The following is a 27713-nucleotide window of genomic DNA, read 5'->3' as shown; positions in this document are numbered from 1 at the left end:
AAGTAAAATTTCTGGGTTTATTATTCTCTCTACGTAAGTTCATGATTTCTTCATCTACGATTATGAATTGTGTTCTTGCCAATATGAGTAACTAAATCCACAACTAGGGTTGTGGGAACCATGATCGATTAACAAAGTATGAATAGTAAATAAGCAATTCTTGAATAGTGTGTTGCATGTATTGATAATTCTTTCGTTTAGAAGTCTTTTTAACGGTGGCCAACGTTAGAACTCGCCTTGTTGCTACTTGCCGGACCAAGGAGGTAATTAACAAGAAAAGAATTATCAACGTAGATTTAGTGTGATACTATCTAATAGGCTAGTGTCGATTGGTACGAAGTAATAACTAAGCCAAACATCGATTATGATGTCTAATATGAGGTAAAGGTAAGGGTTAGTAAATCATACACACGTAGCCGGACCAAGGTGCGGGGTGAAATTCTCTAGATGCCGGACCAAGGATTTAGAGATACCTAACTTATCACTTTGCATGTAATACACTAGAAAAGGATTGCTATTACTAGGATTACTGCGTTATGAGATTGTGGGGAACACGTATACCCTAGTTATTTTTCTTATCTTGATAACAACCAAAGTTGAGTTTGATTATTGATTACTTATTAAGTTCTTACTATTTGTTTCACACAAGCACAACCCCCCTTTTTATTACCTGTTTCTGGAAATAATTTGACCAATTGAATATAATTGTTAGTTAAAGTCAAGTCTAAACCATTTTCCTCGTGGGATCGACCCCAACCTACAAGTTGGATTCTTTACTTGATAACAATCGCTTATACTTCTGTAAGGAGGTGTAATTTTTGCGTATCAGGAACCAGTTGCAATTCTTGATCGTGATGTTCGGAAGTTGAGGACCAAGGAGATAAAGTCCGTGAAAGTTCAATGAAAGCATCATCCAATTGAGGAAGCTACTTGGGAAACCGAGAAGGACATGCGAGACAAGTATCCCCAATTGTTCGACGATTGATCAAGTATTACTCTACTCTTACCTTAGCCAGTTTTTCGTAGTTTATCACTTGGGAACGAGTGATGGGTAAATTGGCATCTATTGTAATGACCTGTTTTCGTCGTTAAAGAAAAGCCAATGGAGAAAGAATTTTGACCAGAGAAACTTTTGAGTAGTGACTTAAATTTTTTAGATGGACGAAAACTGATTCAGGTATGGTCTAGGGAAATATGGTAATGAATGGGGGATCTAATTATGAATTTCATCACATGAGTGGATAGCCAATACGTTAAGGAGCCTGTACGGCTTTACATAATCAAATTCGGGCAATTAGAACTCTCGAAACTGATCTTAGCATGAAAAGGTAGTTTTAGAACGTCCTGGTTTGAAAGTGTGATGTGAAATGGGAGCTTGAAACTCAAATTTTGAGCTTCTGTCTCCGTGCAAGCCACAAGGGGGGATTAATTCCTCCAAGACGGGGCCGTTGTGGCCGACTGGGTCCCGCCGTAGCAGGACAGTCACTACTTAAGTTGGGAAAAACCTCAAATTCATTATTTTCTGCAAAACTTGGTCCTTGAGAGCTAGGAGACGACCTAGAACAATTCTTGACTAATTTCCCACGTTTTCTAGCGCTAAAGGTAAGATTTTTACTCCCCTAATCCATAATTTGATTTGTAAACCTTAGAATATTGCGTAATGATCATTGGGGGAGGGTTTTGGCCTGAAGTTAATGGTGGGAAAAGTCCTAATTGAATAATAGGATCTTGGGTTTGACCATGGATAGATAAATTGATTGTTATCCGAGTAAATTAGGCATTGTTTATTGATCCTTGCGTAAATTGATTATTTTTAGAACAAGAACAAGCGGAAAGAATCCGAAAAGGGAAGGCTCAAGTGTCTTAGGAGGATTCAAGATTGGTTTCGAGGTAGATGATGGTTTGATTTCCTGTTTGTGTGATATATGTTGGTAATTGATTCATTGTATGCATGCATATATATGAATGAGGTAATGTAGAACAAATCTAATGAAAATGAGTATGAATGAACAATTGCATGCCATGAACCTAATATTTGATTGTATGATTATGAGTAATGTTCATTATGAGTGTGATTGTGATTGTGGTTGTGTTGATTGGACCGGGTGTCACGTTCCGACACATATATTTGATCGGGTATCACGTTTCGACACATATATTGATTGGGTGTCACGTTCCGACACATATATTGGATCAGATGTCACGTTTCGACACACTAACAATTTGCGTAGGGGTTCCATGAGAGGACCACTGTGATTCAATATATTCATGTCTAATTGTTGTTGATATTGAGAACTGTATGTTGCTCTTGGAAGGATAATTGATATGTGTATTCTTTATATGTGTATACTATGTTGTGATTGCTTGTCTATGTTTCACTCATTGGAGTAGCCACGTGATCCTACCAGTACACTGTGGTTGTGTACTGATATTGCACTTGCTCGTTCTTTGTTGAGTACACGGCATCTTCAGGTAGTTACTGATCGACCTCAGCTTGGAGATAACTGATCGAGACCGAATTCAAGGGTGAACCAGTTCTTCCAGGCTGCCCTGGATTCTCTTATGTTTAGTCCATTTTCTTCGAACTTAGACTAGTTCTTTAGATATTTCTTATGCTTGGTTGGGGTTGTACCCCTTTTTCTTAGACTTGTTCAAATTAGAGTTTTGGTACAATGGCTTTCATGTTGTAGGAATTATTTTCCGCAAGTGTTTTGGTAGTTGTTTTATTAAACTTCAAAGTTTATGGAAACTCTATATTTCTTTAGACATTTAAACGTGCTTCCATATCTTTAAATGTTCTAGTTTCGTTAAGTTGTGTAGTTGGGTTGTAGTAATGGTTCTCCCATCAGAGGGTTAGTGCGGGTGACAATCACGACGGTCTAGGCCGTGACACATATTCATACTCTTTTAATTTGTATTATTATCATGGTGAGGTAGGGGTGGGAACAGGAGAAAAAATTATTTCATTCTTTTATTTTGAATTTTGGGTACACACAAAAGAAAAATACATGATAAGTACATAGTGGCTTAATGAAATCATCTTCTATTGAAGTAATTATTTCCTCCTTTTTTTCTCCCTTGTTTTATCATAAGTTGGGAAAAGTTAAAATTTAAAATGGTGAACAATATCTAAAAAGAAAAAGAAGTAGAAGAGAAAGGAAGTAAGGGGTAAGGGTGGGGGGTGTAACGACCTTTTAGATTGTTATGGATGAACCAATGGTGAAAGAACTTGGGTAAGAGAACTTTTGGAGAAGTGAGTTGAAAATTTTAGCCTAGTGATGTGCTAGTGATGTGTCGTGGATTTACGACACTTTTGATGTTTGAAACGTACGATGTTTGTAAGTTTTCTAGTGTGTTAAAGTAGATTTGATGTGTTTTGTAATATATTTTCAGAAAAAAAAGATTCGGTAACGAAGTACAAAATTAGGAGTTGTTCATTGGTATTTTAGAATTCACGAGTGCATTCTACGAGCTTGTGGTTTGGACGACGAGTCATAGATGCCTTCATAGATGGAGATTCAGAGATATAAAATGGAAGCTTAAGTTTTACGACTATGCAATACGGATCGTAAAAACATCCACGGATTAGTAAAGCATACACTTGTAGACAGACTAAGTTATGTGGTGATATTCACTTATTTAGGGGACCAAACACTTGGGTGAACTTAGCCTACTGATCTTGCATGCTACATATAGAAAGAGTTAATTATATCGGGTCTTACTTAGTTATGAATTCTGGGGATCACAACATCTTAGTTTCGTCTTTTATTGATTCAAAACACATGAACTTGCTACTTTTTTACTTTCTACTTGTGACGACATTAACTATGTTCATTACACAACCGCCCNCCCCCCCCCCCCCCCCCCCCCCCCCGAAATAATATGATAAGAGAACGAATGATAGCAATTGAACGAAGTCCAAATCACATTTCTCGTGGGATTGATCCTAACCTTTGTTAGGTTCTATAGTTGAATAATGATTGTTTTATACTTCATTTGGGAGACGTAATTTAAACGTAAAAATTTTTTATGTTGTTTCCAGAGAATACGGATTTTGAATTAGGTTCATTATTTTATTTGACTATTAGTCATTATTTCCTGATTTAGTTTTTTATTTATTTTTATTTTAGTAGGTTGAGAACTAGTGCATGACAAATAAGTGGAGTCAAAGCAAATATTTTAGTAGGTTAGAGTGAAGGGCATATATGATCTAGTTTTTTAACGGCAGAGGCATTAATGTTTCAAAGTATGATGAAGTATATCTACAGTACCATTTATAATAGTTTGAAGATATATTTATCTTTTTTTCCTAGAATAATTATTTATCTAGTTAACTAAAAAGAAAAAGTAAAATAGGAGGAAATTTTTTTTTGTCTTTGACTTAAGATTCCAAGCAAGACAATAATCAGGTCCACAATGGGGGCAAACGCATTACTTCTTCTTGGTTAACTGGTGAGTCTGACATAAATGTATCTTTGGTCAATGATCTATCTATCTTCCAGACTCATTCCTTAGTTGTTAATTGGCTTTTATTATAGTTATTATATTATTATAATTTATTTTATTTGCTTGGGCACTTTCTAAAGTCTTTGAAATATTTTTCTGTAAATTGCATGTTTTCTTCAAACTTTGTACTTTTCAAGTCAATGCCATACCCACACTAGTGGACTCCCACAGTTGCTTGTGATGATAGTTAGGTCATTTATGTAATGATAGGATATGTGTGAGTTATTTTTATAACGAGAAATATATTAATTTTAAATTGTAAAATATTGAGAAATTTTCTAATATTTTCATATGAAAACATAACTATTTTTTCTCATTAATTCTATCAAAATATATATGAAAGTAGTCACTGAACATTTTGCACTCATAAAATAGTAATTTTTGAGTAGTGACTTTCTATTTTAGACATTTTGAAGAGTTCTTCGTTTTAATTACTTTAAAGAATTGAATTTGTTTATACTCCAAATAAAATGTAAATTTTTTACATCATCATATCATTTAAATTTAAAATACATATATATCTACAAGTAATTGACCCTAATAAGAAAAATAACTACCTGAAAAATAATGAGGCAAACAACCTAGTACTACATACAATAGGTTAAATTATACTACTAAAATAAATATTCTTTATCCGACTTACTATTTATTCAAGTCAATATTTCAAAAAGTTACTCAACTTTAATAATTTATGGAGTAAAAGTCATTAAACTTTGTTTTATATTAACAAAATCACTCAACTTAGGCATTGATATTAATAAAATCACTCAACTCAATATGTCAGTATTCTTCAGCTACGAAATTTGTCGGTATTCTTCAACTAGTGTGTCGTTAAAAAGCTCTTCGCTAATTACATTTCTTACAATCCATTAATCAGTAGCTAAATGGGGATCAACATGAATTTTTTTTTATAATAACAAAATTTTATCTGTCGCTAATTCCTTATTCGCTAGTAGCTAATGTTTTCTTTCTCTGTATTTTTACTATTAATATTTTAACTTCATGTTTAGTCAAACACAATGATAATTAACATGATTTTTTTTGTTATAATAGTAAAATTTTATGTGTCGCTAATTCCTTATTTACTAGTAGTGAATGTTTTCTTTCTCTATATTTCTTACTATTAACATTTTAACTTCGTGTTCAGTCAAACACAATCATATATTATAATAAACAACTACTTACTGTAAATTAAACATGACCCAATTATACACTAGTAATCTCATTAACAATTCCAATATCTGTCAAATACAAACATAAAGTCACTAATTAGTCATTCTTTGACTTATTTGCTAAGTTACAAAGGAAAATACAATTATATATAGTATGCTAGGATCAATGAGGTTGACCAAGCAACAATATATACCATTTCATTTTCCTTCTACTTTGTCCCTATAAATAAAGTTCATTTCATTTTTATTTTCTTTGGGTAATCAATAGTTATTTACATAAAATATATATGATATTTGTTGCTCCATGCAAGTAGTTGAGAGTAATTAGGATGAATAGAGTGAAAAAAGGGCAAGAAAAGAGTGAAATTATTGAAGAAATGGCAGATGAAATTAAAACTATGTCCAAAGAGGACAATGAAGAAGATGTAATTCTTCCAGGATTTCGATTTCATCCAACTGATGAAGAGCTTGTTGGGTTTTATCTACGACGCAAAGTCGAAAACAAAAGAATCAACATGGAAGTCATCAAACACATTGATATTTACAAATATGATCCTTGGGATCTTCCAAGTAAGTGTATAAGCATTTGATCACTACAAATAATATCACTCCAAATTAGCTTTGTCGTCGTTAATCCGTTGCTAAATTTCTCATAGGTAGCTAGCTAACAATTTTTTTTGTTGTTGATAAATTAGTGATGAATTTTGTTGTTTAGTGCTACAGAGTTTATATGTCGCTAATTTTAGCTCTTTTAATAATACCTATTACATGTTGTTGGTGGGAGGGGTAAGATATCACATGAAGTTAGTCGAGATATGCTCAAGCTGACCCAAATACTATGATCATAATCTCTTTTAGTTATTTACGTTATGATCTAGGTAATATAGAAGTTTCCAAGGAAACAAAAAGAAAATTGTGGATAGCCCAAATCCCATTTAAATTACCTCCTCCCTCTTAGTAAATTTTTGTGAGTGTTGTTAATTTGGATCTCATAAGTCATAAGTATATTTTATTTTAGGAAATAATATTAATTTTTCCTCATAATTTGCGTAAGGATTTGGTTAATGGATCCTGGGCTACTTACCTTAATTAAGAATTTAGGTTGAGATTCATTTGAAGTCCTTTTCGTTGCATGTTATATGAACAAATTAATACTCATCCGTTCAATTTTACTTCATTATATTTAGACTTTACACTTTTACTTATAAATAATAATTATTATGAGTATTTTATAACAATATTCATTAACCTTAGATTTTGATAAATGATTTAGATAATAAGTAATTAGTAATATTAAAGGTAAAATATGGGGAAAAAAAATTATATATACTAAAAGTGATAAATTAAAATATATATATATATATTTTTATGTGAACAAAGTGAATCGTAACCCCAAGAAGTTTCAAAAATTTAAAAATGAATGAAGGACATATTGAGAGCTTGTTTATGAAAGTAGCTAGTAATAAATACTAGGAGCTGATAACCACCTTTTAAATAAAATTTAATTTTATAAATTAAATAATTATAGGATAAACGTAGAAGGAAAAACAATTCATATATATTATTCCATCCATTTTAATTTTAATTTATGTGATTGGTTTAATTGGGTATGGAATTGAGAAAAAGAATTAAAATTTATGATCTTAGTCATGAATATAATTATAAAAGCATATCATTAAAGACAAAACTAAAAGTAGAAAACAAATTATTTCACATATAAAAATATACTTTCTCCATTTCAATTTATGTGGCATCGTTTGACTTTTCCTAAAAAATAAATAAATTAAATTTATGGTTTAATCTATTTATGCTATTATAAATCATTTTTTTAAGAATAAAAAATTAAATAAATTATTTTTAATTATAAAAAAAATTGACCTTCTTTTCCAAATAAACTAAAAAGAAAAATGTATTATATAAATTGAGACAAAATATATATTACTTTTAAGCAGATAAATAAAGAAATAATATCACATAAGAGAATAAAATAGTACTTATGTTTTGACAGATGTGGTGCAGTGGATGAGGTTGTTTCTCTCTTAATCAGATGTCTCGTATTTGAGCCTTATGTGATAGAGAGCGCTTCATTCCAAATAGAATCCTATGTAGAGCGAATCTGAAACAGTCGAATTCTAATATAAATATCGGACACCAAATTAAAAAAAGAAGAAGTTAGGTTTGAGAATTTGGACAACTTCCATATTCATGCTGAGATCATAAGACGTTAGAAAGTGGCATATTGGTGAACATTGAAATTTATATAGAAGATTTTCTTTCATAATAATCATGTATAGGAATGTTAATTCATTTTTGTCGTTTTACAAAATCAATTTTTTTTCATTTCCAATCAACATCTTTTAAGCTTTTTCGAACGAATATATTTTTATAAATAAATAAAACGTCTTATAGAAGTTTTTGCTAAGAATTTTCAAATTAGCCTGTAGTTATAGAAAGTGATAGATTGATAACATTTGGAGTTATTGGGGACCTGATTTTGGTTGACTTTGTCCTACCACTTAATTTGAGTATACACACACTAACAAACAATATATGGATTTTCATAATATCTCAGTTACATTAACTTACAACATGTAATTAATTTTATCATAACAACCACTCTCATATAACAATTTGGAAAAAAAGAAATATTAATTTATATGTATATATAACGTAATTCATCCAATTAATGAAAAATACATCGATTCATGTGGTAAACTACACCCTTGTATATTTGGCCATATACAAGATGAAATTTAAAAGGGAAAAATTGATTAATGAAAAATCTATCATCTCCCTATCATCTTATTTTTCTTATATATTTGATACAAATTCTTAAGGCAAAAATGTAGATGAACTTGGCAAGTGAATTGGTGATATATTTGAGTATATGTGATCATCTCGTCTAAAAATTTAATCTATTAAATAAAATATATTTTTATTTGACATAATACTAATATTTCATTTAATCTGGCTTTAACTGGCATCTATACAGTCCAATTTTAAGTGTGCACAAGTAGACACACGTCCTATATGATATTCCACGTGTATAAGACAATAATAGAAAGTGTGTATGTACTTGTTCAACTCTATATAAGTTTAACTGTCTACTTGTATATACCCAAAGTTAATTAGAGGACATAGATATCAGTTAAAGCCAAGTTCAAAACCACATTTATGAATTATATTTTTTTATTTACTTAATTATATATCATATATAACAAATACAAATTTATATATTGTGTACAGAATTAGTAGAGGATAAAGAAATGTATTATTTCTGCATGAGGGGAAGAAAATACAAGAACAGTGTAAGACCAAATAGAGTAACAAAAAGTGGATTTTGGAAAGCAACTGGTATTGACAAGCCTGTTTATTCTTCTACTACACAATGCATTATTATTGGACTCAAAAAATGTTTAGTTTATTATAGAGGAAGTGCTGGCAAAGGCACTAAAACTGATTGGATGATGCATGAGTTTCGTCTCCCACCAACTTCCAATGCTAATCACCAAGCTGTAAGTTTAATTTACTTTTTTATTTTTCGTAAGAAAGTCATATTTATCTTTATATTCTCAGAAAAAGGTTATATTTGTTCCCCGCTTTTTTGATATATTTGTTCTTACTATTCAACTTAATTTGGACACATATTTATCTTTAGATGATACCTTATCCACCAATTACTCATTAAACTCAATTGATAATATCATTTTTCATCAGTGGTGTAATAATAGCATGTTTGATGATCGAGTTTTTAAAATTTACTTATCTTGAAAAGTACTTTTTGTCACAAGTATATTTAAAAAAAAAAAAAAAAACTTTTAGAGAATAGCAGTTTGTATTTAACTTAGCTAGTTTAAAAACTTTCTATAACAGCTTGTGTTTGACCATTAACCAATGTTATAAATTAAAAGTGTTTTAAGGGAAAAAGTTACTCTTGTAGCTTCTGGGAAAAATATTTGTTGCCACTCAAAAATATTTAAAGCTAGTCAGATATAAGCATTTTTAGCTTATATTTTAAATATTCAAGAGGTATACCGCGTCAAATATAAACAAGCAAACGTAACATTTTAGGTTAGTTAGATAATTAAAATAATCACATATTTCAACCTATTAAAGAACTACGTACTGGTCCTATAAATTTAAGAAACAGATGGAGGCATAAATAAATTATAACAAGTATGATCAGTATCACTTTAATACTTCATTCGTTTATTTAATTTGTCTACTCTCTCTGTTTCAAAAAAGAATGACCCAATTTGTTTTTAGTCTGTTTCAAAAAGAATTATCTTTTTTCTTTTTTGGCAACACTGTAACTTTCCACTTGGCATGTTTAAGGTTACAAGATTAAAGAACATTTTGGTACATTTAACATAACTTTAATTTAGAACCACAACATTAAATTTTTTTTTCTTAAACTCCGTTCCAAGTCAAACTAGATCATTCTTTTTGAAACGGAGGGAGTATCATATACTAAAAATAAATACACACTATTACTTGTTTAATTTAACAAATCAAGAGATAATTTGTTACTTAACTCCTAAAGTTACCTTTATTATTAATTATAGACTATAGTCATTTGTCAATATATTTTTCCAAACATTGATTATATATATATATATATATATATTCTAAGAGTGATATAATAAAATTGTCTTTCTATTAATGGCAGGAAGTTTGGACCCTATGTAGAATATTCAAGAGGAGTACTTCCACTTACAAGAGATCATCATACAGTACACAAGAAGTGAAGCATCTACTTGGGGATGCAAGTTCTAAAGCATGTAGCATGGAATCTGATGAAAACAGTACTGATCATGACCATTCCAATAGCTTTAAAGATATATCTTTTCAACAACAAAATTATAATAATTATGAAGCTCAAATGGATGAAATTAGGAACCAACAAAATCTAATATCTCATGACTCTACATTCCCATCATCAAGCTCAATTAGCTTTTGGAACACAAATAGTACTCAAGAGGAGTACTTGTTTGGTGATCATGGGAATAAATGGGATGACCTCAAATCAATAGTTGACTTAGCAACAATGATGTAGATGAAAAACAAAAATGGTGAGTATTAGTGTGCGTACGCAAAACTTTTCGTAAGTGGTATTGATCATATATTAGCTCATGGGCTTAGGATATTTGGTAATGTGTGGTTTTTCTAATATTTTATTCTTGTATGCAACTTTTTCAAGTCGTATTGATCTATTTCATATGTACATACTAATATTTGTAAATATAATAAGTACTAGTTACATATATATTATGGAAATTTTAAAGTTAGATTACGCACCTCGTAAAAAAATTAGGCGAAGGGTGACCTTGTGCATATCTTTCGTTGAAAAGTTATATAGGGTATAAATATTAAACGTTAGCTATTATAGGTTTATATTTAACTTTGCACAAATGTGATTAACACAACTGAAGAAGAAAAAATTGTATACCCTTACTTAAATTCCTAACTCCGTCGCATATTAGTTGATTGGAGGTTGAGAAGAGTACTTAAAAGATATTGTTGAAGCCACTAAAGGTAATTTTTGTTGTAGTGACCTTTGTCAATGGAGTTGTTATATATTATATATAACTGCATAGTTTATTACTTCTGTAATTTGGCTGAAGCCTTCTAGTCCATTTGGTCAAATTTAAAAGTGATGCAATGGGAGTTGAAGTATGGATTATCGAAGAATTACTCTAAAACTCCTTTGCAACCTTACACCGAGTCCCCAGGGTACAAAATTGCCTTAGCTAGGGAGCACTTTAACCCAATACGGGACCTTTCAACACGAATTCGAATTTAGTAAAACTCCAACGCGGATAACAGACACTGGATGAGAAACCAAAAAAGCAAAATAAAAATAAAAAATAGTCATACAACACTAGGCTTTAAGAGAATATTCACAATCAGCTGATATTTTATTTTAGTTGGAAGGTTTGGGTCAAAACCTTGTAACACAGCATCAGAAACATTTGGGAACATAGTCATGCACTAGACTCCACACAAGTCCAGGACTGATACAAACTTCAAGTATGAATAACCACAATCAGCTGAGATTTTATTTAGATTCTTCAAACATCACAAAAGACTCAGCTACCTCATCCTTTAAGAATAAAAAAAGTTTAAAAGGAAGAGAAGATACTATGCACAAAGTTAAACGCACTGACAGGCAATAATTGTAAGTGTAAAACTTAATAAGGTCCTAAAGACCAAGAAAAGTTGCTACTGCTTGGGGCACATTTGGCATTGGGTTATATGGTTCTATGTGATGTACGGCGCTCCGTTGACAGCATGAAAACGCTAAGGCTGATGAGAGTTATGCCCTTGATCTTGATGCACGTTTGAAGGTGATGTAACTACTGGAATGTCTAAGCTGCTCCTTTCTGTTTCAGATGCTACCTCTCTTACATCAGCTATTCTGGACTCTGTTGGTTGAATATCACTCCACTCACCATTTTCAATTGACTGATGATTCGTTTGATCTACTGTTAGATCAACTACATTCTCTGGAGGCACATGATCGATGTCCCTCGAAACGCTTAAACATGCTTTGTCCACATTCTCTTCTGATAAATCCACATGCTTGGTTTGTGGCAAGTTGTTAATACTACTTGAGCAAGACTCTGTCTTCTCAAACACTTGATTCATATCTACATGCTGCCTGCAAGAGGAAAACCATTGTTCAAGTAATTCTAACCTCTAAGTCAAGTAAGAAGAAAACAACATCAATGATATAGAAAATACAGCTGAGAAGGAAACAGAGGCAACTTTGAAACCCTACATTTGAAACACTCACCTGCCCAAACGCTTAACCACCACTCACACTGTATTAAAGTGAGGGGGGATACAATGGCTTGGGACTCAACTCATGATTTTCATCATGTGAATGTGAGAAGCTACTAAAATATCAAATATAATAAAAATTCTGTTTAAGCTTGTAAAGCAGCACTTGAAGAAACATATGTGCTACAAGATCTATCCTCCATTGGTTAATGCAAATCATAGTTACTATTTCAGCAGATTTAACTGCTATGTCTATGATGCATCTATACTTAAACTCTTTAAGCTCCTAATACCAAGTTAAAGAGATGTAAAGGTAATTTAATCATAAAACAATCCTTGTAAAAAAAAAAAGGTACACTATTCCTACGAAGAATTCTGATGGGATTACATGGGTATGTTGTTGTTGTATTCCTACAAAGATTAGCTTTTGATTGACACGCCCTCCCCCAAACCTTCTTCCTGCTCAAAGCCTACTAAAATGTAGAATGGATGAAATTTCATGTAATATGTTTCAAGGAAATCAGAACAAGGAAAAAGGATTATGCAACAATGTATTCAGTGAAATCTTTAACACAGATAACAAAATAAACCTTGTTAATTGTGCTTGCAACATATTCACATATGCCAGCAGTTCTTGCTTCTCCTTTGCAGTAGCAGACTCTCTTTGTACAGCTTCTCTTATTCTAGCTTCCGCATCAGCCTCTGCAACTCTAACCTTTTCTTCTGCCCGAACAACAGCCCCTTCCAGTATTACTGCCTGTTCTCTAGCTTTTGCGAGCTCAGAACGCCATAAATGTGCTTCTTGAATTGCCGAATCTCGCTGCTTTATCAGTTGATCCATTTCCTTACTCAGGGTCATAAACTTCTCTTCAAACTCCCTCAGCTACAAATATAACATTCAAGAACATGAGTCAAATGCGATGTAATAGCTGATCGTCAATGATATACATGTTTTAACTGCAGGTAGTGTTATAGTATTAGTACCTTGGACTTTGACGATTCCAGTTGCTTTTCTGAATCTGCCTTTAAGCGCTCAACCTCAGCACAAGCAATTTTCCTTTGCTCATTCATAGTTTGAGCTGCAGATGCAGCAGCCTCTGCGGCTTCAGCGGTTTCAGATAGTTTATCTGCTAACTCTTTTATTGTTGAATCCCTTGCACGTAATTCCCTGGCCAGATTTTGCAATTCTTCATCCTTAACTCTCAGTGTCTCCTGCAGTAGACAGTCAATAAAGCAATGCCTTTGTAAATTTGTATTCAGTTTGTTGTTGACTAACTGTGAATATGTATAATCCGAATCCTTAACATAGAGAACCCACTTCAGGAATTGAAACAGGATTGTTTGCTTAGCATTCCACCAAGAGTCTCTACCTTTTCACTTTATTCTCAAGTCCCCTATTTTGAGATTGCAAGGTCCTTATAGAGTTTCTAGTGCATGAAGAGTTCTTGATGATGTGAGTCAAAAAATAGGTGATAAATACAATCTTATCAAATCTCAGTGGCAAACATGATGTGTTGGAATGTTAGGGGCTTAAACGCCCCTAACAAACAAAAGGAGATCAAACTCCTTTGTAGTAAAGAAAGTACTGGATTTGTGGGTTTAGTAGAGACTAAGATCAAAATAAGTAATATTGACAGGGTGGCTAGAAGCTTGTTTGGAGGATGGGATTACATTACTAATCTTGTTGACCATTATAATGGTAGGGTATGGATAACTTGGAGGCCAGATTACTTTCAGGTGCAAATGGTCGCAAGTTGTGCCCAGGCGATAACCTGTAAAGTAAGAAATCAAAGCCTCAATTTGGAGTACATGGTAACTGTGGTATATGCTTTCAATACAAGAGAGGAAAGGAAAGAGTTGTGGAAATATTTAGATGATATGAAGGAAGGGAACATGCTTCCATGGATAATAATGGGGGACTTCAATTCTGTCCTAAATGTTGAGGATAGGATAGGGGGAAATCCAGTGAGTATGGTGGAAATAACTGACTTTCATGCTTGTATTGAGAGCTGTGGACTGCTGGAACTACCTAGAAAAGGTAACAGATATACATGGAATGATAAAAGGGATGCTAGGGTGTTCTCAAAGTTAGACTGGGTGTTTATTAATCCAGAATGGTTAGTGAATATGCCGGCTTATAATGCAAACTTCTTACCAGAAGGAGTGAGCGATCATTGTCCTGTTGTGTAATTTCACTGCTTGATGGACCAAGAAGAGTGAAACCAGCTTTTAAATATTGCAATGTGTGGGCTAGTCATCCTGAATTCTTGAACATTGTGAAAGAGACATGGGACCACAATATTGAAGGCCACCAGATGTTTAGAGTTGTGAAGAGACTTAAGTATTTGAAGAGAAGACAGAAATCTAAATAGCCAGCATTTCAGAAATATCATCACAGAAGCTGATGAGGACAAAATTGAACTTGCAAAAGCACAAGAAGAGCTACATCTCCAACCAACAGATAAGACTTTGCAGGAGCAGGAGAAGAGATTGTACCAGAAGTTTATGAGATCCTCGTACATGGCTGAGATCTACTTACAACAGAGGAGTAAAGCAACTTGGATCAAACTTGGAGATGACAACACAAGATATTTCTTCTCAATTATAAAACACAGGAAGCTAAAACAAACTATTTTGCAGTTGAAGGATAATAATGATGTAATGCAAACAAACCAGAAGGCAATTGCAGATGTCTTTGTGGAGTATTATGAGGACCTTCTAGGCACAAAGGAAAAGAAACGACAAAGAGCAAGTGGCTTATTTTTTAGAAATGGAGATGTATTAGATACTGAACAACAATTGCTATTGGTGAAACCATATACAACACAAGAAGTGAAGAGTGCTATGTTTGGTATTGACATCAATAAAAGCCCGGGGCCTGATGGATATGGGAGTGGATTCTTTAGAGCAGCATGGACTATGATTGGTCAAGATGTGACACAAGCAATTCTGGAATTTATGGAGACGGGAGAGCTCCTAACACAGTTAAACTCCACAGTAATCTCTCTCATTCCAAAAATAGACGCACCAGTGATGGCAAGTCAATTCAGACCCATCTCATGTTGCAATGTTCTGTACAAGTGCATTTCAAAAATGATCTGTCAGAGACTGAAGGAAGCCATAAAAGTGGTAGTGGCAAGTAATCAAGCAGCGTTTGTTGAAGGAAGATCATTGATTCATAATGTATTAATCTGCAAAAACTACTCCAAGATGTATGATGAAGATTGATCTACGGAAGGCATATGATATGGTAAGCTGGGACTTTATAGAGGAAGCTTTAAAGGGTTATAATTTTCCACGAACCTTTGTGCAGTTGGTAATGACATGTGTTACCACTACGAGGTTCACAGTTAAAGTGAATGGAGAAGGATATGGATATTTTGAGGGCAAGAGGGGGCTTCGACAAGGGGACCCTATTTCCCCTCTATTATTTGTATTAGTTATGGAGTATCTTACAAGAATTCTGAGGAGGATGAGTGATCTGGCTGATTTTAAATACCATCCAATGTGCAAAGCAGCGAAACTTACACACTTAATATTTGCAGATGATTTAATGGTGTTCTGCAAAGGCGACACAAATTCTATTAAGAGGGTGATGGAAGCTCTGAAACATTTTAGTGCTGTGACTGGCTTGGAAGCAAATCTGCAGAAATCTGACATATTTCTTGCTAGAATGACTGAGGAAGCAAAGCTGAGAATTTTGAATAGTACTGGGTTCCCAATGGGTGTACTACCTATACGGTACCTGGGATTGCCGTTATCTTCAAAAAAATGGAACAAGGTGGATTGTTACCAATTGGTGGAGAAGATTACAAAGAGAATTACCTCAGGTTATTCAAGGCAGCTGTCATATGCAGGGAGGCTACAGATAGTTAATGTTGTTTTGTTCTCGATATATAATTTTTGGGGGACAGTGTTTATCCTCCCACAGAGTGTGTTGCAGGAAGTAGATAAAAAATGCAGAGAATTCCTATGGGGAAGCTCGGAAGGGCACAAGAAAATAGCATTGGTGGCATGGGATAAGGTATGTGTACCAAAAAAGTATGGAGGATTAAATATCAAGAGCTGCAAAATATGGAATGTAGCTGCTGTTGGGAAGCTCTTATGGCAGTTGGCAAACAAGAAAGATGTATTATGGGTCAAGTGGGTACATGAGATACATATGAAGGATACAGATAACATTTGGGAGCACATACCACCCCGAGATTGTAGTTGGTATTGGAAGAAACTGAATGTTTTGAAGACGGAAATGCTCCAATGGTACCAAAGGAGACAATATGTTTTGACACTAAATGGCACATACTTCATGACCAGCTACCAAGCCATGCTAGGTCTGTTACATAAATGCCCAGAGGCAGACTTACTTTGGAGCTCTATAATGCAGCCTAGACAAAGATTTATCTTATGGCTTGCATACCAAGGAAGACTGCTCACTAAAGATAGACTACAGAATATGCATATACAAGTTGAAAATGCAGCATGTGGCTTGTGTGAGCAAGAGAGTGCTGAAACGCACCAACATTTGTTTACTGAATGTCATTGGGGGAATACAGTGAGGAAGGATTTGGCTAACTGGATGGGTGTGATACTGCTAAGAGGCACAATTCAACAAATATTGGCGTGGATTAAAAGAAGACGTTGGAAGCAATTGAAGAAGGAAGCAGTAGCTGCTATGCATGGAGCAACAATTTATTATACCTGGCAAGCGAGGAATTGGAGGCAGTTTAGACAGAAACATGTAAATACAAATTTCATCATTGCACAAATAAAGGAGTTACAAGTTAGACTAGAAAGAGTTACGGAATCTAGAAAAGCAAGAAATTGTCAAGATTTAATACATGGGATTTGTGGTAGATAGTAAGTAGCTAGATGCTATAGTTTTTTCTTTCCTAAATTGTAATACTTTGTTTTGGTATGGTAATATTCACAGTTTTATTGCCAAAATAAAATAAAAATCTCAGTGGCAGACCAAGTCGTTAGACTATTCAATAAGATGCCACAATCACAGAATGAGCCCGCCAAAATAATTAGTGGTGTCTGGTGTATTCAAGACCTAATCCAGTTCAGACCTTCAGTTATCAATGCAATTATTCAGATTGTTGGCAACAAAAGTAGGATGAATGAAGTGGTATAAAAATGCCGACTGAGGGTTTTGATTCGAAGTACTTTGAAAAGCAAGTAAGCTGTCCTATATTATCCGACAAGAAAAAAGAAAAATAAGTCGGCTGTATTTGGTTCAAACTTCATTTTCTGTCAGATCGGCCCCTTATTATCCCAATTGCTCAACACCTAAGGTGTACAAAAGAAGTGGGGAGTAACTGTTGAATAGAGTTCTAGAAATCCTTCACTAATGATCTTGAGATAAATCAGTGAAAACACCAGAAAAACATGTCTATTTCCAGTAGGCCTAACGAAAATGTAGGTGGCAGACAACTGCGATAAGCTTCTACAGACAATCTGAAGGTTTCAACGCTGACCCCTAAAATCTATTCCCTCCTATAGGAGATATAACATGAGAAACACGCAGAGTCACATCAAAAGAAAAATGTGTTCTGAACTGCAAAGTGCAAACAGCTAGTGCCTACCTTGCTTTTCATGAACACCAAGGCCCTACAGAGAAAATCATCTAAGACAACATAGCAGAAATTTAAAGATTTGAAGGAGACTGTCATTTCCACATCATTATAGCATGTGTTTGACTAGATTCAGTTGTACTTCTAAACAAATATTGCTGATTAAAAGAAAGATGAAATTGCAGCACTTCGTTTACCTTCATTATTGACAGGTCATCCATAGGGCCATCAGGTGGGCGGTTCAACATTGCTCCTAAAGCATTTCTCATTGCAATCTGCATTGCTGCCTCGATTTCCTTCGAAGCTTCAAGAGCAGTTGAATTAGCTGCCGCGACAACAGTGGCCACTGTTCCCAATTTTGCTGACCCATTTCCACTTAATGAGTTCACAGCCTCTTTGTGAGCCTTCAAGACAAGCTGTGTCGCACTGATTGTATACATTGAAAGAGGAAAATAAGGAATAAGAGAGTGAAGATGCTATCATAATTAAGATTAAAAATCTGCTATATCCTGCACAAAATTTAGAAAAAGAGGGAAAAAAAAAAGAAGAAAAAAGGAGAAAATCTGCTTTGTGAAACTTAAAATCATCAAACGCTCTTCTATTGAACTATTCAACTGATTCAATATACAGAAAAGCAGATAAGAAGTAATAATAGCAGACAAAATGAGGCTGCCATATGTGAAATAGAGTGCTTGCGGGAACACGTCATTAAGTCAGTCTGTCTAAACAAGGGAGAGCAAACCGCCCAATCCACCATCTTCAAAAAGAGGATTTTCTCTCTCCTCAAAGGATGAACAAAACATAAGAGAAACGAAAGCTGTTACAGGAGCTCAACTAAACCTATTTAGATATAATATGTGAGGTAGTCTGTTACACAAACTCTTTTAGAAGGCTTGGCCAAGGTACATAACTTGTCTGGTTCTGTATTTCGGGGTACATGAATGTAGATGAATATCATTCATGGGACGAGATCGGGATAAAATGCACATAACTTGAGTATGGTGTCCACACAATCTAATTATCTACAACAACATACCCAGTGTACACAAGTGGGGTCTGGGGAGGGTAGGATGTACGCAGACCAACACCTAAATGAGCATATTTAGGGAATAAAAGTAAAAAATCTCATGGTGTATGTTCTGTTTATTGTTAACCTCTATTATCCTAAACGTTGATGGCAACCTTTTTTTTTTAATGAAAGATAAATTTTATTATTAGGGTATCAAGATGGTACTAAAAAGTACAAAAGGAATGATATTTCCTTATGTACAAGGAATATAGAAGGTTTCATGAGAGTATAAGTCATTAACAACATACTTTTTACACCAAAGAAAATATGCTTTAAACATCTAAATTTCACATGAAAACTGAGTTATTTTTTCCCTTCAAAACTTTCTTATATTCCTCTTGACCCAGATTTGTCTACCTTATACAAGTGGGAATAGCATTCAAGTAGCACTGTCTTTGACTCTTCCAGATCTTCTGTCCATTCCAACTACTAATTACTTGCTATAGATTACCAGGCACGGCCTACTTAATTCCAAATTTATGAACATGGTCCAAATTTGTCAAGTATATTTGCAATGTAAGAAAATTAACTGATTCATTTGTTTCTTCACATATGTAACATGTACTGCAGATGACAATGCCTATTCTTTGCAGATTATCATGAGTTAAGCAAGCTTCATGTGCTGCTACCCAAACGAAACAAGCAGCTTTAGTAAAACTTTTGTTTTACAAATTATTTTCCAAGGCCAATCCCCTTTTTATTCTTTTTCTGAAACATGTAAAGGATTTTATAGATGTCAAGAAAAAAGACTAAAATGGTGCATGTTGGATTACATAATCCTATACAAAAAGGTCAATCCACTTTAAATATGGTGGTTAGAATAAAATAGGAGAGCTTGAGTCAACACAGTCTGTTTTAAAATGAACTGTCAGTGATTTTAAAAAGCTAGCCATTGTTGCTAGGCCAACAGTACGATAAAGAAAAATAAGAAACCCTGGGTCAACAAAGCCGCTGAACACCTATACACAAAGCCATGGACATCTATCTTGTCTTCTTTCCCTTCCCTCACCTCTTACTCACCAGAGAACAAAGTCAATGTCGTCGTTTCATCGTTGATGGCTCACCCACATCATTGTAGCATCTTAATTCTGTTAGGATGGCAAATTAAACATTAAAAGGAAATGGAAACCTAGATAAACAGTTATCCACTTATCAACATGTGATCTGATGGCAGCTACACAGCTGGGATGTTCTTCAAAAGCTTTGGTTCCTTTTCAAGTCTTCTGTATGTGTCCACTTTGGCATACGTTAATGAGTATTAGGAAAATTTCAACCATTCTACACTGTTAACATCTGATATTGCTCAATCAGATAATGGTTTTTACCTTGTATTCTATTTATTGAATTTTTCTCTGAAAAACAACCAAATGCTCATTTATAATATCCTAAATGACTACAAATTACTCCTTCCACCATCTAAACTTAAAGATTAAACCTCACAACGAGCAATGTTCCTTTAGATTTAAACATTTGTATGGTCAGCCAAAGGGAGAAATTGAAACTTGAGAAAGCAGATTTAGAGAAGTCAGAGAGGTAAAAGGATGATTTCATTCATGCAGCGCAAGATGAAATCACTAGGAGTTCCTTTCAATGACAATCATAGATGAAGCTACTATAAACATCATCTGTAATCTGAACAATATCTGCACAACTTAGCTGATGGTATTTGTACGAACTATATCCAACTAAAGAGCATTGTGTCATTGTCAATTGAGGTAATATAGAACAATGAGAGGATTGTAGTCTCCACAGCACTAAAGAAAAAGAAAGCATTGATAACTTACTGCAACGTAGATACCCAAGCCTTAGCTGCGCCAGGGGTTTCTGCACATAGGAAGTACTCCTTCTTTTGTGGAGTGCCAATATCTGAGTACAGTTAAGAATAAAAGAAACAACACAAGAACTTACTTGGAATTCCCCACTTAGACCTCAGAGAGAGGGGAGAGCAGGCAAAATAGGACAAGAATCTCAAAAATCAAAGTTGGATACAAAAACAGCAGCTATCATATTTTGGCAGTCCACTGAAACCAGGATACACGGAACAAGAAATAAATGGCATTAGTCATCAGGAAGATATACCAGTGTTTCAAATAATCATTTCTTTTACTCATCAAAAAAATTATGTTAAAACTTACTGGAAGTTTACAGGAGATATGGATATCGTGCTATTGGCATCAAATATTATGGTACCCTTGATTGTCGGCTCATTCCTCCTAGCCCTAGAAACCAAATGCAAGAAAACTTGAACAAGGGCAACTACCATATGATAGAGATTTAGAAACTATAAGAAAATGTCGAGTCCAAAAAAACACACTTATATTCCATTTTTCCAGTTGTTGGATCCAATATCACCCATCTCTCGTTCCACTTCCTCAGCTGGTCAAAAAGCCAAAAGAGTTGTCAATTGGCAAATCAGGAAGTTTCAAGAACTTCCAACACATAATTGTAACTACAAAATATAGAATGACAAATTTGACGACCATCTAATACACTAAGGACCCATTTTTTAACAACTTCACTTCCAAATGTTCTTACTTATTAGTCGCGAGTCGAAGTTTGTTCCACAAGTTTTGTGAAAGATATTATTTCAAGTTCAAATAGTGGTGTGAAGTGTATTTCAACTTCAAATATATATTTTTCAACTTCCACTCACAAATCCACTTTTTTTCCCTAAAAATTATAGCTATCGAAACGCAACTCAACTTCCACAAACTATTTCATCAACAGCAACTTCAAATAATTTTGTTTTTCAAGTTCAACTCAAATTGTGTAAACCAATACTTAAATTCTAAAGACCTCATCAAACAACACTCGAGTAAAGAGATAACTATGACTTGACTTAGTGACAGCTCAACTGGATGCCACATGGTCTACACTATCCAGTGTTGTCAAAGGCGCTTAAGCCCTGAAAGCAACATACAAATCATGTTGAGCGCTTTAGTATTGTTGGCTTTAAGACATACTTTTCCTTGCCAATGAGCTTAATCCGGAAGAAACAACACCTGATATTTCACTTTATCTTAATTTTTTTTAAAAATTCTTTGTCCATATATTTGTTATTCATGCTTATAATCATTAGTCTTGGATTACAGATGCAAATTTGTATTTTTGTCCTCCATTTGCACCTTTTATCATTAAAGTCGACACTTTATTTATGCTTTGCCCTTAAAGCCCCAAAGAAACTTAGAGCTTTTTTGCGCTATTCGCCTTTGATAACACTGACATTATCTCCTCAGTAAGGGGCCGTTTGGTAGAGTGTATTAACAAAAATAATGCATGCATTAGCTTTGTGTATTAGTAATACGTTGTTTGGTATACTTTTTTATGCTATGTGCACTAGTTATACACTTTGTTGTGTCTTAAGATGTGTATTACTAATACCATGGATTTCTAGGTATTAGTAATGTAAGGGAATTTAATGCATGCATTAGCATGGTGAAAGACTCAATTACCCCTCAAAACCTTTTTTACATCTTTTCCACCATAATTTTAGAGGATATCTTTGTAAATAAATATTTTTATGCAATGCATGCTATTTTTAATACACCAAACCAAACAATGCATAAGAAATAATTTATGTATAATTAATGCAAGCATAACTAATACAAGCATTACTAATACACTCCAGTTAGCATTATTTCTATAGACTCTATCAAACAACACCGAAGTGAAATGCAGTCTTTTGTGTAAAGTTCAAGGGAACGTACTACCCAGGTGGAAAACATTAAAACCAGCAACCAACAGTATATTGAGAAGTAGTTGTTTGAAAGCTTCCTTCGGTTATATGAAGGATATTTCTATTATAAATTTTTGTTGTATGAGGGAATTGAATAAGTGAACCATGAGAATCACGTCTCTGTGAAGATTCTTTACCTATTATTCTTTTGATAAACAAGATTATTTACTTTGTTAAAACATCTTCTACGTGGAGGTTTTCCTATCACACTAATCAATTACTCCATCCATATCAATTTGTTTGACTAGTTTTGACTTGGAGGGAGTTTAAGAAAGTAAAGAAGTCGTTTGAATCTCGTGGTAATAATATAAAGATACATGGAATGTACCGAAATTCCCATTAATCTTGTGGTCTTAACCATGCCGTGTCGAAAGTGAAAAGCAAAGAGTTGCCAAAAAAGGAAAGAGACATGCTTTTTTAAACGGACTAAAATGAAAGTAAGAAGCAAAATGAAACAGGGGGAATATTAATTCGTCAAAAACCCCTCTTTAGACAATATGGGCACTAGAACAATTTGGTGCTATATATCACTCGTATAGAATAAAGTATACTACACATCCAAACCGAAAAAGTGAAACTCCGCAAAATCTTGAAACAACTAGTATTTTCTAGCGGTCTCACAACTTTATCCTAGTTTAGGGAAAAGAAACATTTAGGATTTCTAAGATTAACTCATCCCACTTTGAGCAAATAAACGTTAGGAAAAAAAGGAAAAAAAAAAAACGTAACTAGGGTTGGGCATAATATGGTTCAAACCGAAAAAACCAACCGAACCAAAAAAAAAATTAATTTCAATTTCCGTTTTTTGGTTTGTTCGGTCGGTTTCGATTTTAAATCCTAAAAGTTCAGTTATTCGGTTCGATTTTTAGCTATTTTAAATTTCGATTTTAAATCCTAAAAGTTCAGTTATTCGGTTCGGTTTTTAGCTATTTTAAATCGATTCACTGATAAACCAAATTATTTATATACTTATTATAGGATATCTTATTTAGTTACACAATTACTCTCTAGTAGAGGCCAAATTTGCCTGGCCCAAATATTAAATTCCCCTTTGTCTGAGCCTAACCCAATTGGCCAATTCCCAAATGTCAAATCCCTAAACCCGACAGTCGACCAAGTACCAATAGACCGCAACTCATCTCTCGTCGACTTTCACCGTCTATTTGTCTTGTTGTCGCAGGTTGCAGGTTGCAACTCACCTTTCATAGTCGACTTGTCGCGCCGTCGACGTCTCAAATCGCAGCTCACCTCTTGAGTCTCACTCAATAGTCAACCCTCAACAATCTTCGACTCTTCTCACTCTCTCATCTCAGAACTCAGAAGCAGAACTGGGACTGAGAGTCAGAGACATCGAAGTTCTCGACAGACGTTTCTCAGTCCTACCGGAAGCTACAGAAGTTAAATGTGTTTTTGTTTGTTTCTTTGTTTTTACTATATAATTGTTGGTTGATTAATTTCTATGTGATTCTGCCTATTGGAAGCTACAGATGTGAATAGTGATTCTCTAGCCCGTGTATGAGTAGAATTTATTGTCTTATAGTTGAAGAGCATATGGTGGAATTGTGGTCTTTACAGTTAATTCTTTGTTTAGTGAGCATACGGTGGAATTGTGGTCTTTACAGTTAATTCTTTGTTTAGTGAGCATATGGTGGAATTGTGGTCCTTGTTAGTTGTTAGGACGGGAGTCAGTTGTGCTTTTGATGCTTGCCTGCTTCCCTGTTCATGGCATGTGGGCTACGTTGCGCATTTTTTCATCCAATCTCCCAAATAAAAAATCGAATCGAAATAAACCGAACCAAAATTGTGGAAACTGAATCAAATCGAATTAATTTTAGTTTGGTTTGGAATAACATTTCACCAAACCGAAAACCGAACCAAAATTGTGAAAATCGAACCGAACTAACCAAACGCTCACACCTAAGCCTAACCATATTTACTTTGACCTAAGGAAAAAGGTTTCAACGACAAAACATTAACTACCGTAGCATCCTTATTTGTTGTGATCATCATATCACATCATCATATTCATATTCATATCATACTAAAAGTGGGAAGCCTCATAATTGAAAGTAGAAATACAAAAATACCCTTCAAAAGTTACGTGACCATTTTATCCTACCCTTCAAAAGTTTAACAACCAATTTACCCTTATCTAGAAGTAAAATAAAGTTACCTCCTATTGAATAATTTGTAATTTAGACAACATTTTCTCTTCTTGAAATATATAAATGTTTTAACCACTCATACTGATTTCAACAAATAACTTCAAAAGAGGACATTGTTGAAGAGTTTTAGTATAAGAGGGTAATGAAGTGTTTTGTAATGCCTTTTAAGACTTTCCCATAATCTATCATTATTGTATTATTTAAACCACTTAATTATATATATACTCACCAAAATACAAATGAACAATTATTAATTTGATTACATGATATGAACATGAGGGCAATTGAAGAGACTAATTCTTTTGGGTTAGTAAAGTGTGCAATTAATATTATTCTGGTGAATGATTGATTTTATATGTTGTTTTTGGCATATAAATAGATCATTTTGTTTGTGAGAGTACATACAACTTCACAATTTGAATATATTTGCAGAGACATTCATTTTTATGGTGAAGTCTTCTTGTATTTCCAATCGGGATCTTGAATTGGTTGAGAAGATCATTTACAAAGTTTTCATTTTTTTTGGCTTGAAGAATAAGTTGATCAAGTGGCGTTCAAGCTTATTTCTTTCCCGTTTTACATCCTAGAAAGTCAGAAAGTTGGTAGATCTAATGAAGAATATTGAAGGCTTGCATCTCATATATCTCTTATGGAACTCTGTTTGAGACCATATGTATCATTGCATTGTAGTTACTGTTTTATCTCCATTTTAATAGTATTAATTAGTGATTTATTTGAAGGTATCAACAAGTGCTCTTCCTTTATTCTTCTCTACTCCCTGTTTCCTTCATCTAATAACCTTCATTCACCATGCTTAAGTTGTTTGTTTTCCTTGTTTGTGGCCACTTGATTTGATAAGTATTGTAAACAACATTTGGAACAAAGATGGATTATCATAGTCGAGCATGGAAAAGTGAGGTGCTTGTAACTTTACTTCACCTAAGAATTAACAAAGTATATATTTCAAAATGTAACCTGTTTTTTTTTTTTTTATTGATCATTTAATACTAAAAATGGGAAGCCTCATAGTTGAAACTTAGATTACAAAAATACTCTTTAAAAGTGAAATGACCATTTTATCCTACCATTTTCTGATATTTATACTAGTTAGCATGGATACACGTAGGGGTGCACATCGGTCGGTTCGGTTCGGTTTTAGGTGTTATTGGTTCGGTTTATCGGTTTTCGGTTTGTAAATACTTCAAACCGATAACCAAACCAATAACATATTTCTTATCGGTTTTTGGTTAATCGATTTATGGTACTTAACGGTTTGGTTTTCGGTTTAACCAATAAGAAAATACTTATATATATTATATACACGATAAGAAAATTTTCAAATAAACCATATGATTTTTCCAGCATTTGGCATGAAAGTAATAATCATAAAAGTAACAATCATTTTTCTTGCAAGTTTAGACACTAGACACATTCAAAGGAAAAAGCGTGAAAGTAACAATCGTTTAACCATTAACAAAAAGTGTGAAAGTAACAATCGTTTAACCATTAACAATAAGACTAGTAAATTTAGTATAGTCTTATTGGGTTATCGGTTTAACCATTAACAAAAATTATAAAACCGGAAACCGAACCAATAACCCAATAAAAAAATTTGCAAAACCGTTTAAAAACCGTTAGCCCAATAACCCAATATCAATAAACCAATAGTGTTTTTTTCGGTTCGGTTTATTGGTTAAATCGGTTTTTGCACACCCCTAGATACACGTGCAATACACATGTTCAGAGACTAGTAAATGTAAAGAATGAACTCAGCTTTACTAGTTGCAACCTTATACCCAATGTCTAAATACAATTGAATACATTTTCATTCTCAAGTTGAAGTCTTAAGTGTTATGCTAATGCATCTTGAGGAACTCATTGCATTCCTTCAGAATTCCAATAAATAAGCTAGTCTTGTACAAGGTTATGACTTCCTCCGGAGGCATCCATAAGTATACACATTTTACCCGTGTCACCTTCACCTTCATAATCCCTCCTGGCAAACAAATCTTAACAGACATTTATTTGATAAAGATTGATCAAAGGTGCTTAAACTATGTATACTTAAGCCTCTCCCCTCCATCGAGATTGCTATTATGTCTCATCCTACCAGTTGGTATTGCCTCTCTCTCTCTCTCACTCATACCCACCTTCCCCCAAGAAATCCCTCATTAATTATGAGTACTCTTACTAAGGTGAATAACTAGGAGACAAATATGTGAGATATTTTGACAGAGTAAACTTGATGAGAGTGACTTTTTCCACCTTTTGAGGAATATTGCATCTTCCAGCCCTCCATATTTCCTTTCAATTTTAGTATCATGGGTTCACAGTTTGGTGCCTTCAACATTTCTCCACATAAACAAGTTCAACTATGTGGTAGGAGGATATGTCCACAGCATGGACATACTGAGTCTAGTTCCCCATTGATATATACCTTCCTAGACCCAGAATTGCCACATCAACCTTTTTTTAGGAGGGTAACAGGTAGTATATATTCACAGAAGCACTACATCCAAAATATGTAGTGCCCTTTCAAAAGTATTACATACTACATTTGTCTTTCTATCTACCTTGTTTCTTACAAGTAGTCTACAACAACAACAACAACATACCCAGTGGAATCCCACTAGGTGGGGTCTGGGGAGGGTAGGGTGTACGCAGACCTTACCACTACCTCGTGGAGGTAGAGAGGCTGTTTCCGGGAGA

General features: G+C 34.0%; 2 protein-coding genes across 4 annotated transcripts in view; one reads left to right on the top strand and one right to left on the bottom strand.

The window, feature by feature from the left end:
- The first annotated feature begins 5934 nt into the window (after window positions 1-5934).
- On the top strand, window positions 5935-10888 carry LOC125867819 (transcription factor JUNGBRUNNEN 1-like). Of its 3 annotated transcripts, none has more exons than XM_049548399.1 (3): window positions 5935-6248; window positions 9099-9193; window positions 10348-10888. In XM_049548399.1, exons 1-3 carry the CDS (start codon window positions 6008-6010, stop codon window positions 10732-10734), a joined length of 723 nt encoding a protein of 240 aa, XP_049404356.1. In that variant the 5' UTR covers window positions 5935-6007; the 3' UTR covers window positions 10735-10888. The 3 variants fall into 3 exon arrangements, with proteins under 3 accessions (XP_049404356.1, XP_049404353.1, XP_049404354.1); XM_049548396.1 differs by having other exon boundaries at window positions 8925-9193; XM_049548397.1 differs by having other exon boundaries at window positions 5936-6248; window positions 8931-9193.
- An 830-nt stretch (window positions 10889-11718) lies between these two features.
- Window positions 11719-27713, bottom strand: part of LOC125867370 (uncharacterized) — a 21982-nt gene continuing 5987 nt past the window's right edge. The window contains exons 3-10 of the mRNA XM_049547846.1: window positions 21418-21479; window positions 21239-21322; window positions 21093-21124; window positions 20888-20969; window positions 18232-18460; window positions 13446-13673; window positions 13052-13344; window positions 11719-12339 (exon numbers count right to left, since the gene is read on the bottom strand). Coding sequence (XP_049403803.1) covers window positions 11979-12339; window positions 13052-13344; window positions 13446-13673; window positions 18232-18460; window positions 20888-20969; window positions 21093-21124; window positions 21239-21322; window positions 21418-21479 — 1371 coding nt within the window. The 3' untranslated portion in view covers window positions 11719-11978. The remainder of the gene's footprint in view (window positions 12340-13051; window positions 13345-13445; window positions 13674-18231; window positions 18461-20887; window positions 20970-21092; window positions 21125-21238; window positions 21323-21417; window positions 21480-27713) is intronic.

This window comes from Solanum stenotomum, chromosome 6 (assembly GCF_019186545.1).
Source record: "Solanum stenotomum isolate F172 chromosome 6, ASM1918654v1, whole genome shotgun sequence".
In the NCBI taxonomy this organism is placed as follows: Eukaryota; Viridiplantae; Streptophyta; class Magnoliopsida; order Solanales; family Solanaceae; genus Solanum; species Solanum stenotomum.
The sequence above is the reverse complement of the archived record's forward strand: the minus strand, read 5'-3'. Positions and strand labels throughout refer to the sequence as shown.

What these genes read in the sequence shown, in the direction of transcription:
- LOC125867819 (XM_049548396.1), top strand. Translation starts at nt 6,008, where the DNA reads ATGAATAGAGTGAAAAAAGGGCAAGAAAAGAGTGAAATTATTGAAGAA. An exon ending in TGATCCTTGGGATCTTCCAA is followed by an intron (nt 6,249 to 8,924) that starts GTAAGTGTATAA and finishes TATTGTGTACAG; the next exon opens with AATTAGTAGAGGATAAAGAA. An exon ending in CCAATGCTAATCACCAAGCT is followed by an intron (nt 9,194 to 10,347) that starts GTAAGTTTAATT and finishes TATTAATGGCAG; the next exon opens with GAAGTTTGGACCCTATGTAG.